At 32.2% G+C, this 13,209-nt stretch overlaps 4 protein-coding genes across 4 annotated transcripts; 2 read left to right on the top strand and 2 right to left on the bottom strand.

The window, feature by feature from the left end:
- The first annotated feature begins 138 nt into the window (after positions 1-138).
- Positions 139-3,690, top strand: LOC123306550 (protein KRI1 homolog). The gene is made up of 8 exons (XM_044888596.1): positions 139-350; positions 411-1,011; positions 1,082-1,226; positions 1,327-1,539; positions 1,701-1,851; positions 1,979-2,055; positions 2,356-2,616; positions 2,672-3,690. The coding sequence occupies exons 1-8, from the start codon at positions 245-247 to the stop codon at positions 3,569-3,571; spliced, it is 2,454 nt and encodes an 817-aa protein (XP_044744531.1). The 5' UTR covers positions 139-244; the 3' UTR covers positions 3,572-3,690.
- LOC123306551 (probable splicing factor, arginine/serine-rich 7) lies at positions 3,582-6,591 on the bottom strand. The gene has a single exon (XM_044888597.1). The coding sequence runs from the start codon at positions 6,300-6,302 to the stop codon at positions 4,515-4,517; it is 1,788 nt and encodes a 595-aa protein (XP_044744532.1). The 5' UTR covers positions 6,303-6,591; the 3' UTR covers positions 3,582-4,514.
- Positions 6,592-8,401: 1,810 nt separating this feature from the next.
- On the top strand, positions 8,402-11,135 carry LOC123308044. The gene is made up of 5 exons (XM_044890569.1): positions 8,402-8,561; positions 9,705-9,849; positions 10,402-10,548; positions 10,616-10,767; positions 10,873-11,135. Exons 1-5 carry the CDS (start codon positions 8,437-8,439, stop codon positions 11,078-11,080), a joined length of 777 nt encoding a protein of 258 aa, XP_044746504.1. The 5' UTR covers positions 8,402-8,436; the 3' UTR covers positions 11,081-11,135.
- Positions 11,136-11,440: 305 nt separating this feature from the next.
- LOC123308045 (armadillo repeat-containing protein 7) lies at positions 11,441-12,579 on the bottom strand. The gene is made up of 3 exons (XM_044890570.1): positions 12,421-12,579; positions 12,194-12,361; positions 11,441-12,132 (listed from the first exon to the last, which is right to left on the bottom strand). The coding sequence occupies exons 1-3, from the start codon at positions 12,566-12,568 to the stop codon at positions 11,885-11,887; spliced, it is 564 nt and encodes a 187-aa protein (XP_044746505.1). The 5' UTR covers positions 12,569-12,579; the 3' UTR covers positions 11,441-11,884.
- Positions 12,580-13,209: the final 630 nt, after the last annotated feature.

The following is a 13,209-nucleotide window of genomic DNA, read 5'->3' as shown; positions in this document are numbered from 1 at the left end:
AAATTTGAGTTTCCCTTTTTTTTGTTCATAGATCTGCTAATAACTAATATATAATTATAAGCTATAATGTGTCCTTAGGTTTATTCAATTAAAGAAGAACACTAATAAATTACCAAAAGGTCTATGATATAACCTAACCGTCCTAACTCCTAACCTCAAACTCTCAAACCTGTTGAAAATGTTCTACAGCATGTCCTAATGTTTTTAATTATTTAATTAGAGAAGAGAATTGAAAAATTTCATCATGTCCAAATTATTTGAAGACTCAGATAGTGAAATTGAAATAAAAACAGAAAATGAGTATGCGAAATCATACGATACTTGGAGAAAAAAGGAAGAACTCAATAAGTGTAAGTTTCATGAATCTTTAGAATTCTGTAGTGAAATCATTCCATATATTTGTATTTCAGTTAAAGCACGTCATGGAGAACATGCACTAGATTTTGATAATGATGAGGACGATGAAGATACTTCAGATGACGATGAAAATGCAGTTGAACTCACACAGGAAGTCGAAAAGGATTTTTACAAAACCTTAGCTTTACTGAAGACCGAAGATCCTTCAATCTATGATGATAAAGTTGTGTTTTTCAATAGTTCAAACAAAAAAGAAACTGCCCCTAAAACAAAGAAAGAAAAGAAAATGTTTCTTAGAGATTATGAGAGAGAACTTTTACTAGAAAAAGGGGGCATTGCCAGTGATAGTGATGATGAAAATAGAAACAGCACTCACAGCTTTGGAGTACGGGATGAGAACAAATTGAAAGAAAGTTTTAAAGTTCTTGATGAGGATAGTGATGAAGACATAGGAAGTTTTCTAAAAGCTAGGGAACAAACAAAGGAAGAAGAAGTAAAGAAAGAAGAGGACTATAAAGCCTGGTTAATTGGACAAGAGAAAAAATTGAAGGATAAGGAGACTGCTTCATCTTTGAAACCATTGAAAGATTATTGGAACAATGATAAACTTGATGAAGGGGAAAAGTTCCTTAGAGATTATTTGTTAAATAACAGGTAATTATGACGTTATGTAATTTATCTATTAGGTTATTTCTATGTATATTTTAATGTTTTCTTTTTCTAGATACTTAGAAGAAGGAAACAAGAACTACATCCCAACATACAATGAAATTGTTCAAGATCTATCAGAAGATGAAAATGAAATTCAGAAGCAAGAAGAATTTGAGCATAAGTACAATTTTCGATTTGAAGAACCTGATCATGAATTTGTGAGTAAATATTATTTGATATGTTGATTATTAAAAAGTATTGTTACATTAGAGAAATTTCAAATGACGATTAATTATTTCCTATTATTTTATTTTTTAGATCAAAAGGTACCCAAGAACAATTGAAGGATCTTTAAGAAGAGAAGATAATAGGAGAAAAGTGAAAAGACAAGAGATTAAGGAAAGGAAGGCCAGGGAAAAAGAAGAAAAGATGGAACAATTTAGGAAATTGAGGGATCTGAAGCAAAAGGAAATCGAAGAGAAAATTGAGAAATTAAAGGAGATTACAGGAAACAAAGAGATTGCTTTCAATGTAATATATTTTTTATTATTTTATAAAATTTTGTAATTCCTATATCTTCTGGATGATATTTAATTTACGGCTAAATGAAAAATATTATCAAATTCTCAGAAAACTTGAAATCTTACTGAAAAATAAATTTGAATTGAGAATAAAATTCTTTCATTTTTTAGGATGAAGATATAGAGGGTGATTTTGACCCAGAAGAACATGACAAGAGGATGCAAGCTTTGTTTAACGATGAATATTATGACAATGGCCCAGAGGAAGATATAAAACCGCCAATTGACTTGGATGATGAAGATGCTTTAGAATTACAACCAGGTTAGATTTGAAAAATTGAATTAATTGGTTTTCTCTGAATATCTTGAAATGGCATCTGCCCAATTTGCACAACTTATCAAATCAATGCCTTTGTTGGTCTCATCTCATAAATCAACAAATTTTTCAGAAAATTATGATGACTTTACTGGACCTACCGAAGAGGAAGAAGCTGATGGTCCTCATTGTGAAGATGATGATTTCATTGTAAGTATATGTTAGGGTGAGGAATAAGAAGATTACTTCAACTTATTAACCTTTGTTCTTCTTGATGAATATTTAACGTTTCAATTTTCTTAATAAAATTTTTTTTAATTGCATTGTGACTCTATGTTACATTACCAAAATTTTGCATTGCTATATTAGTCTGGTTTGAGGTATCCTGTAATATCTCATTTCAAAATTAATCGTTTTTGAAGATTTTTTTCTATAAAAATGTAAATTTTTTTTTCATAAATATTCAATAATATTAACTGATGAAGATATACATACTTACTTTTTTACCAGATGGATGCTGATTATGACCCCAAAGCAACACAGAAAGAGCTTGTAGAAAATTCAAGAAGGAAAAAGAAGCGCAAGAGGAAATCGAAGTTTGTTGAAATGCTGGCCAAGGAACGGCCAAAATTCGATCCTATGGATAAGAGCTACGAGAAATACATTGATGAATATTACAAATTTGATTGTGAAGATATCATAGATGACATACCATTTAAATTCAAATACAGGAAGGTGGTACCAAATAGTTTTGGTCTAAGTGTTGAGGAAGTAAGAAGAATATTTTTAGTTAACATGCAGTTTTTAATTGAGTTTTTTATTTTAGATTCTATTAGCAAAGGATAGAGAATTGAATAAATGGTGTTCCTTGAAAAAGGCCGTGGCTTTGAGAGATGAACAGGTAGAAAAATATGAACAAACTGCGTATGAGAGAAAAGGGCAGAATATTGTATTGAAAAAAAAAATTTTGCCCAGTTTATTTGTGGAAGCAGAAAACAATGATTCCAAATCTGTTGAAGTTGATGAGAAAAAAGAAGATGCAAGTCAGGAAGTTGAGAAATCTGTGGCCCATCAAGAAAATAATATGGTCAACAACAAATCACCTAGCAAGGGAAAAAAACTTAGCAAGGAGAACGTCCTTGAAACCCAAAATCCTAGTGAAATAAAAGGTGAATCCATCAAAAAGAAAAAGAAGAAAAAAAGTTCTCTACCTCTAGAAGAAAATGAGAAAGTGGAAGATAGAAAAGAAGGCAAAACCAAAAAAAGAAAATTAAAAACTGAAAAACAAGATAATTTGGGAGATTTAAATACCAAGGAAACTGTCACAGAAGAGAAAGATGCAATTTCATCATCTGCTGTTAATAAGGAGAAAAATGAGGGAACTCAAGACAGTCCTTTAGAAAATGTTGAAATCAGTTCAAAGAAGAAAAAGAAGAAACCGAAAAAAGATCGTACAGATGCGGTTATCAGTGAGGGGAATGAGAAAGAAACTCCTACAACACCAAAAGTGGAAAAAAAGAAGAAGAATCATGATCAGATAGACAGAAAATCAGCTGTTAAAAGGAAATTATCTGAAACATCTGATAATCAGAAACCAGCAAAAAAATCCAAGAAAAATAAATTGAAGAATTTGGACATTGGAATTTCAGATTCAAGAATTGCTTGCTTTGGATGGAATCCTAAAAAATTCAAAAATAAATTGATTTATGGTAATAAGGATCAATAAAAATTCAAAATAGATGAATATTCATTTATTTGGTTGATTTAGGATTATGTGATTTCACATTATATTTGAGGAATTTTGTACAGGCATATATTGTTGTATTAATATATTTTGTAAAGTTCTTTGTTACTTTCTCAATGGTTTTCGCAGAAGCACAAAAACCCATTCATCTTATTAAATTTATTATTTATTTAAATGGTGGTACATTGCAGTAATGAAATCAGAAATTATGGTGGGTTTATGCAGCCTTCTGAAAATTAAAGAACAAATCTTCTTGAAGTGCGAAGTCATTGTAAACTTTCTAAATAATAAAAAATCCGAGCACTGCGACCTCTCAGTAAGTGGATACAATAATGTAACTTCATTTCTATACATGAGACCATGTCCAAAAACTTTGTGCTACACAGCAAAACGCAGAATAAAGTTACTAGATTGATCATACATTATATTTATCATGTGACATTTGAAAAAAAATAACCAATAGCTACATAGGCTTATCCAAGTAAGGAGAGTTTTGAAAAACTGTACTTTATTTTAGAATTTTCAAATTGAAGATTTTTAATTACATGCTATAATGACCATATGAATGAAAGCAGGGTTCTTCAGTATGGAAATAACAGTTTTGTCAACATTTTTCTGAGTCTTCAAACCTGAACGAATCTAGCGAATTTATTTCTTATTAAAATAAACCCTAGTCCACTAATTGACTATATAAAATCATTTTTATTCCAATTCAACTAATACACATACACAACTGAAACAAGTTGTTCGGAGAATCAACAAAATATATCTTAAAAAGTTTGATTCTGCACAAATGACATCAGAAAATTACAAAGGACAATCAAAAAGAAACAACTGTTACTATTCCCTAAATAGTATTAATTTATTTCTTAAGGCTTAACTTATATTAAAACCATTCATAATTCTCAAATAATATACATATGAACTATGGAGAATTAGAAATATCCATATTATCTGACTTTTCAGAAGACTCCTTCTCAGTCACAATTTCAGTTTCTGTCAAATATTTCTCCTTTTCTGTTCTTTCGAAACCCTTCTCTTCTTCATCGTAATTTCTAGGTATTTTAGAGCGAGATCTAGATCTATCCTTTATTCTTTCTCGGTCTCTATCTTTTTTACTTTCTTTTTTATCATATTTGTCCCTTTTTCTGTCCCGACTACGAGACCTGCTTCTTCTTTTCTTTTTAGGGGAAGGTGACCTTCTTCGACTTCCTCTTGACCTAGACCTCTTTCTTTCTTTCTTCTTCCGATCACGTGATCTTGAACGATATTTGCTCCTTGATCGGGACCTGTCACGTGTCTTCTTTTCCACAGCAGTATCAACACTGCTTTCTTTGTCTAGTTTCTTCTCCTTTGATTCCCGGGGTTTTGAATCTCTTCCTTTAGATTTCTCAACTTCTCTTTCCTTGGATTTTTCCTTAGACTTTGGTCTTTCTTTATCCTTCGATTTCTCCCTTTCTTTGGATTTATCTCGTGCTCTGGATTTTTCTCTGTCTTCATCTCTGGGTTTTCGATCTCGTGAGCGTTTCCTATCCCTTGATCGATCTCTTGATCTTCTATCTTTTGACTTTGCCCTTGAAATAGAATCTCGATCTCGGGATTTTTTTCTCCATGAAGACGATTTCGATCTAGATCTCCTAGAACGTGAGGTTCGAGATCTTGACCTAGATCTTGTTCTTCTAGGTCTAGATGAGCTGCGTTTTCTTGATCGAGATCTTCTTTTTCTATCTCTAGACCTGGTTCTACGAGATCTAGAGCCAGACCTCCTCCTGCGAGATCGTGACCTCCTCCTAGATCTTGATCTTGATCTGCGTCTTCTACCCCGAGATCGAGATCGTGATCTTCTAGAGCTCCTCTTATCCTTGGTAAGCATTCCTATAACCGGTTCAATTGAAGCACTTATCATATTTTGAGCTTCCTTGAACCTAGACATGGCTTCCTCTATTTCTCTTTGAGCAGCCTCATTACTTTTAGCTTGTGGTTTAACAATAGCCTGAGTAGAGTGTTGAACTTCTATTATATTACCGTTGAAATCTGTACCGCTCATTTTCAGTGCATTAAGCACACTTGGTTGATCAGTAAATTCAATCAAGTATAATGGAGTCTCTGTTGAAGTTCTGGTTGCAGTTCTCAGATATTTGACTTCACCAGCACTTGTAAAATGGCTGATAATATCTTGTGAACTTGTAGAAGGATCTATATTTAACACACAAATAGTTCTTCTAGTCTCTTCTATCTTGGTACTATCATATGTTACAGGTAAAGGTGGATAACGAGATAAGCCATTGGCTTCCAACTGAGGATCTGAAGTAACTATGACTTGGTCGTTTCCTGTTCCTTGTACTGAGTTAACTACATGTGGTGGCAACTTAGGTTCATTCACATGAAGTCCTGGAACAATAGTCCCATTCCTAGTCATTTCTAATGCATAGTATTCATCTGGAATCTCTCCATTTTGGACAGGAATCACAATGAGGGCCCTATCAATGAAAACTGTATTTGTCATATGCTGAGCAATTCCTACCGTGCCTGAATCTACGAATTTGATATAACATATTCTAGACTGAACTGGACAGGATACATCTCTGATAGTAGGATACAAACGAATATCTTCGATTTTACCAAGATAACCAAATAATGTTTGCATCTGATCCTTCGTCGCTTGTGGTGCAATATTGGTCACTTGTATTATTTTCGTATTTCCGACAGCCATCTCTTTTATTTGATTTTTGCACGGATATTAATGAAAATAGTCAATTTTTCTCATAACGGCATTATCGAATGCGCTATTATAACCTATTTGAAACCATATTTGGAGCTTGACCTAACGCTGAGAAAGGAACTTCACTCACAGTTGATACACAATGAAAATGAAATGAAATTTGTTACTATAACTTTAAAGATATTCCCATTCTTCAAACTTAGAAATTGTTATTTTAATAGGATTTTTGTCAATAACACGAAAGTACGCTGATTTTTGAACCACAGAATATTAATAATCCAATATTCCAATCTATCTATCTATATTAGTGTTCTGTGATTCCAATATTAGGTCTATGTTCACCAGAGACAAACTTGTCATCTTCTCTATAGTCTTCGGTCTTTGATATTAATTTATTTAACGGTTTAACAAGGTTGCCAATAAATAGGTTTTCGTATACGGTGTTGCAGCCCTATTATTTTACAAAATAAATAAAAAAATTTTTTTTAGGCATCAATTTTCAATTCGATTTAGAATTAATTCGAAACGGAATTGAATTTCCGAGTTCACATTTCTATTTCATTCTCCTCACACAATTTTCCTTCTTTAATACTACGCTATGATTATTTTGATTTGATAAAAAATCAGATTTCAATAATTCGACACTAAGTTTTGACTAGAATCGAGTTTATGCAGTATCTATTGGAATCCAAATCAATCTTAAGTGCTTTGAAGATTTTCTCCATATAAATCGTCTGATGTTCATGTCCGATAAATTATAAATTTTAAAATACAGATAGTAAAAGCGCAAAAAAAATCTGTACTTTGGAAATGAATCATGTTTGAAACCCCCAAATTGGAGTCAATTTTTGGTACAATATTCAGATACTTCAGTTATAAATCAGATATAGTTTCGAATAATAATCTTTTATTCAGCATTATATACGACCATTATCACATATCGGTAGAAAAGAGTCATTACATCACAATAAATAAAATCAGCGTTAATTTTAGAATGATTATCTTGATACATTCATATCGATATCTACCTTATAGTAGGTTTTCGTCGGTGATTTCCATTTGAGATTGCTTCTATATATGCATTGTTACAGAAGCAGTTTTGTTGATTTTCCTCTTGATATTCTTCTTATCTCAAACTCATATTCGAACCAAACCAAACATTCTATTCGAACGTCTATCGCAACAATTTTTAAAAGTAGCTCCAAATTTTTAATTTGTTCATGCTGCTGAAGTGGAAATTATTGATGAAAGGAAAGTCATATTGCACGTGAGACCTCCTGCGTACAAATTATGTACTTTTTGTTAATGAAATGGATGTTAAACTTCGGTTTCTCAGATTTTCCAAGCAAAACTTTGGGACATGTTTAGATGGGCAGCAATGAGTGTAGTACGAATTTTTTCTTCCTTCATAACACCATAATATATGTTACTATTTCGGTTAAGAACCAGGGTGGCCAATTCCAAAAAGTCGCGCGTAGCCTTTGATAAGTGCGGAAAACACCCGGCCAGATAGTTTTCTTCATCTATCCCCCTGTTGTACGCCTGACAAGCTTTTAATGCGTTGCAATAAGAAAAACCGCACCCAAAAATAACATCTGCCTATTCTTCGTTAGAAATCTGCATGTTAGATGTTTAACAAAAGAACTAAACCAAGAGACAAGCAAAGCAACTTTTGTTTGCACAAATTTTGTTCATTCACCAAATGACAATCCACTCATTTTATTCAAAGCTTACTCTGCAATTTATGAAATTGAATTGGTCGCATACAGAAGTCCAATAACTCGGAAACAAACCTCATCGGAAAAAAATCTTCTAAGTTTTATCAAGAATATCCTATCAAGTCTCTATTTGCAACCCATATTTCTTCGCCACTAGTTTTGAATATTAACGTTAAATCTACAAATTCTGTATTTGCGAAGTTCCTTGCTTTTCGTACATTCCCTCAATTCTAGTGGACTTCTAATTATCTACGTTTTGTGATATTTTGATGAGACACTTGGAACGAAAAAGATGTTATCGAAAAAAATTACCTCATTTTCATACAAATAGATGTTTATTACAGATTAATAGATTAGGCGAAAGCAATATAAGACTAATTTTTCATCAAGCGGCGACAAATTTCGCAATGATTTTCCATTTCCTGTGTTTACTTTCAATTGGGCTTGCAGCTGCAAGCCCTGTAGTGTCTGATCTTACGATTGATGAAGATGTCTTGAAACAATTAAAAATTCGTCTCAAAGAAGCAACGAAGTGAGTACATATATACTCATTAAAAAAAAGTTTTGAATTTTTCCATTTGGAATTATGAAACTTTTTGAGGAATCAATTTATCCTTCAATATCTCGGAAATTATTGATTGTTATTAATTCCCCGATATGAAACGATGCAAATTCCACACAACAAAATGTTCCTTATTCTTATTAGTGTCGCTATTAGATAGGATGAGTATTCCTTGTCAAAAATTAGTGTGCGGGCCTTTCATCATGTCATATCTTTTTTTTTGAGCATCCCCTGCTTAGATGGAGAGTAGTTTACCCTCCATAGTGTTTCTTAGAAATAAAAAAACTGTCAAAGATTAAATTGAGCAGACATTCTATGGGGGTCAGCGGCAATTAACAAAATTTTGATGGTGTTCCCCTGAAGGTAGAAAAAGCCTCCCGCAAACAAGTTTCGTGAGAAACTTTGTTCTTATTTTTATATATTATACCTACCGTTGAAAAATTAATTTTTCATAGCTTGATTCATATTGAACAAATAATAAGGTCTCTTGATTTTGTTTTTCTAAAATTTTTTTGAGAAAAAAAATATTTCATCAAGTGTGAGTTGTATAGTCGACCTTAAATTTACCTAGTTGGCGGATATCAAGCTGACATTATAGGGGAAGACCACCAAAATTTTTTTGATTGCCTTTTCACTTCCAGAGAATGTCTGCTCAATTTCATTTCTGTCAGTTTTCTGGTATCTGAGTAAAAATAGCTTTTCATGAAAAGCTATGAGACCTGCAGCCTGCAGGTGTCATTTTTCTGGTTTCTGAGAAAAAATAGCTTTTCAGGTGTCATTTTTAGGGAGCTGTATTTATGTTTGAGAAATTATTTATATTAAAGTTTCACAATTTTGTCGCAACTATTCGTTAACACCCTATATAATGCATAATATAAGATGAGAGATGTGTAAAGAAAGGAACTCCATCTAGATAACTGAATGAAAATATAATTGGTAGAATTCGCACCGTTTTGATTTTATTTCATTTATTTGTTCCTCACCTCCATGCAAAATTAGCGCTTTTCGAGTTCTTTATCAGCCAAATTTCAATAGTTGATAATATAGCAGAGACAGCCTCTGCTATATAGGTAAATTTCTGGATATGTCTTGCTCAGAATACATATTTTTCAGAATCAGTGACGAAGGGGATGATATAGTTATAACAGCCATCGTCAACAGTTATGCCGATAAAATACTCAGAAATATTGACCAATACATGGCAATACAAAAATTTGATCCCATGGCCATGCCAGATATTTCCGAAAAATTTGAAAAGGTTTGTTATAATGAGCTATTCAAATATGGTATCAACTGCATATAGACTACTGTACCAGCCTTTATACACTGCTCAAAAATTGGAGTGAATATTCACCAGAAAACTTACTTTTGGCACTTGAATCAAATTTTCATTATATATCATTTGAAGAGGTGTATTTTTTGCGTAATACATATACAAAAAATATGGTCGTCTTTACACTTGATGGTTTAATAAAAAAAAAAAATTACAAGAAACTTATTTCTTGTAGGTGTAAGATATTTTTTGTAGTTGTTTGTAAGTGCTGTAATGGGCTATTGCAACAAATCTGTTGTGTGTAATATATATCAATTGTAGATTAATTCTCACGTGTTTAACATGCTTAACTTAAACAATTATTGTCTTGGTTAAACAAAGGTTTAACTCAACAATATAAGCCTGACAGAACACAAACTCTCTTGAAAATGTGCTTCTGTTCTAAAAGAATCTAATTCATCTATTCAATAGCTATGTGCTATTTTATATGGCTGGAGCACTCTTATCAGAGAGACTCCTCAATTTTTGAATTTTCAGTTCTTTGTGAGTGGTGAATTCACATTGAATCAAGGAGTTATGACAGATGCTTCAACCCTACACAGAGATGGAGCCTGTACAGTATCATACAACAAAAGTTCAGAGATTTTGGTAGTGGATATTCCTTTGGCTTTCACAGATTTGAAGGTAAATCCATTAAACCCAAAAACATTTGACATTAAAATTTCACATTAATTCACCATATCCCTTACAGTTTAAATACAGCTACAGGGTGAAATACATGAAAATCGGGCCCACAGGCACTGCTGACGGACAAGTGACTAATTTGAGAATGAGAGTTGTTTTATCTGCAGATTTGAACACTTTTTTGATGAAACTGAACAAATATGATATTGTTAATGCTGGGTAAATATTTGATATTTTTTATGAAAGAGAATCCTTAAAATTATAAAATATGATTTTCGGGATTTAATAGAAATCACCAGGCAGATTAACATGTTTTTTTTACAGAAAAATGTCATTGAAATTCCATGGTAACTTAGTTTACGATTGGCTCCTCAACCTGATGACCAGTGCAAGTACGATTGCCGTTAAACCTATCATTTTAACACTGGTAGAAGTAATTGTTAAAGGAACATTAAAAAGCCTCATCACAACCATCAATAATCTTGTCCAGGAAATATTAGGCCCAGATGGGTTATTCCAGTTGTTGATTTGATCAAAAGTAATATAAACAATTATCTACATATATTGTAATAAAAGTATTACTAGTTTTGTGGAGTTTGGATTGTAGTAGTATTCTGTGAATTATCTAATTTTTTCCAATGATAATCATTAAATAAGAATATATAGGTGACAACATAGAGAAACTCCCTGGTGACAATAACGTCCCAATTCACATGACGAGGCGCAGACCTTTGTCCCTTCCGCATCTATCCTAAGAAGTAATTTAGATTGAAAACAACTATAAAATATATGGAATATAAAAAGGATTTAGATGTTAGAATATTTGAGTAATCAAGAATTAAATCAAATAATCAATAATTCAATTCCATACAGGGACACTTGAAATTATGAGTATGTGAAAAAAAATATCATTTATTCAAAATAAGTCTAGCATCCCCATATAATACAACCTTATCTGCATCCATAACAACACACTTGAACATCACTTCTATAATCTTCCTCAATTTCACAACTTCAACAGTGGTGGTGACAATTTCATCACAATAGCACTTATTTGGAAAGTTCAAAGTTTGTTTCACAACTAGCGTTCCATCTCCTGGAAGTTCAGTGCCAATAATACCTGACACTAATGCATTAAGAAAGGCGCCATGCACAACAGGTTTATTATTGTGTGTTGAATGAATAACATTATGATCACCCGATATTTTGGAGAATTGTTCAATGTCATTTTTTGTTATTTTTCTTGTTTTAGTTATCGTATCACCTACCTGAAGAATGTCAACTTTCGAAAAATATCTGCAGAAGAAATGGCACCTTAATTTTGTATGAAAATTTTTCAAATTGCAAGCCATTTTTTTAAGCAGACGTTACTTATGTTTCGTAATCTGCTATCATCATGCTCTTGATATTGTTTTATTTCATTGATGATTGTTTGGTTGATCAATTCTTTCCAATTCAATTCTTCAGTTAAAAAATATAATGAAGTTATGGCATCTAATACAATCTCCTCCTTCTGATGATTGAGTAAATTTGATATTAAGCAAATGCCATTCAGAGAAATGATATAGTCACGAAATTCTGGGTCTGAAAATGATATCATCGGTCAAGTCTTTATTTGATGCTTCTAAAATTAACAGCGTAGTACCTGGACTTATATTACAGATACCAGCTAATCCAAAATGGAGCAGATCCTCATCGCTTTCTGATAACTGGGCTAAGAATAGATCCACTACATGCAACTGTTTAAAATATTCGTAATTAATGGGATCATAAGCAAAATTGGCAAGATTCGCTAAGGTTTGCTTTTTAGCCTCTATATGAAAAGAATAGTAGAAGTTACCAAGTCGAGACTCTTCATCAAACAATACATACCCAAAGACCTAGTAGTAGTGTATTCGGTAATTAATTCTTTCAAGAATTCATAACGTCCTACTCCATCAGGTCCAGTTTTTTTCAGGAGGTGTTCTTTGGTACTGAACATAATCCTATTTTGGATTTTGATGAGTTTAGTTTGGTTCATCCATTAACTAGAATAGAATTTTTTGTGTTTTTTTTTAATAACTGATCGAAATCAAAAATATATATAGATTTAACTTGTCTCTGGATTTAACCTCATAGATAAACACTATAGATGGGAAACTCTCAGATAAAATTTTGTTACGAAGAAAAGCGCCATCTCTTAAACGTCAGCAAAATAATCTCGATTAAAATTTGTCGAGAGCGCTCTTTACGCTTTGATAAGGTAATTTTATTTTATTTTATTTGGAGACAACTATGTAACAAATAATACTCTGAGTTCATACATACAATTTATTAGATGAAATGTTCACATATGATAATTGAAAAACAATAGAATATATGATTGACAAACAAACAAAAATCAGTTAAATGAAACTTATCCATCTTTTATGAGCTGAAATACCTCAAATTTGGACAAGATTTCAAGCGCTTCATGAGAAAATCATACCTCTTCTTTGGTACTACATCCTACGTAATCAGAAAAGATTTATTCCTCGAATTCCTAATAGTCCGGCTTCTGAAGAATTATGCCAACCATAACTCTATAAGGAACCAAAAGAACAGGAAATTTTTTCTCTCTTCTTTCACTTTTACTCGTTGCTCTTGAATTTAGGTACACAACAATATTTCTTTCCAACGAAA

This window comes from Coccinella septempunctata, chromosome 2 (genome assembly GCF_907165205.1).
Source record: "Coccinella septempunctata chromosome 2, icCocSept1.1, whole genome shotgun sequence".
NCBI classification, from domain to species: domain Eukaryota; kingdom Metazoa; phylum Arthropoda; class Insecta; order Coleoptera; family Coccinellidae; genus Coccinella; species Coccinella septempunctata.
The sequence above is the reverse complement of the archived record's forward strand: the minus strand, read 5'-3'. Positions and strand labels throughout refer to the sequence as shown.

Bases quoted from the DNA above. Each gene is read 5' to 3' on its own strand.
- LOC123306550 (XM_044888596.1), top strand. From the start codon at position 245: ATGTCCAAATTATTTGAAGACTCAGATAGTGAAATTGAAATAAAAACA. The intron at 1,012-1,081 runs GTAATTATGACG...TTCTTTTTCTAG, and splicing joins GATTATTTGTTAAATAACAG to ATACTTAGAAGAAGGAAACA. The intron at 2,617-2,671 runs GTAAGAAGAATA...TTTTTATTTTAG, and splicing joins TTGGTCTAAGTGTTGAGGAA to ATTCTATTAGCAAAGGATAG.
- LOC123306551 (XM_044888597.1), bottom strand. From the start codon at position 6,302: ATGGCTGTCGGAAATACGAAAATAATACAAGTGACCAATATTGCACCA.
- LOC123308044 (XM_044890569.1), top strand. From the start codon at position 8,437: ATGATTTTCCATTTCCTGTGTTTACTTTCAATTGGGCTTGCAGCTGCA. The intron at 9,850-10,401 runs GTTTGTTATAAT...TTGAATTTTCAG, and splicing joins TTTCCGAAAAATTTGAAAAG to TTCTTTGTGAGTGGTGAATT. The intron at 10,768-10,872 runs GTAAATATTTGA...TTTTTTTTACAG, and splicing joins TATGATATTGTTAATGCTGG to AAAAATGTCATTGAAATTCC.
- LOC123308045 (XM_044890570.1), bottom strand. From the start codon at position 12,568: ATGAACCAAACTAAACTCATCAAAATCCAAAATAGGATTATGTTCAGT. The intron at 12,362-12,420 runs GTATGTATTGTT...CTTTTCATATAG, and splicing joins CACTACTACTAGGTCTTTGG to AGGCTAAAAAGCAAACCTTA. The intron at 12,133-12,193 runs GTACTACGCTGT...TATCATTTTCAG, and splicing joins TATCTGTAATATAAGTCCAG to ACCCAGAATTTCGTGACTAT.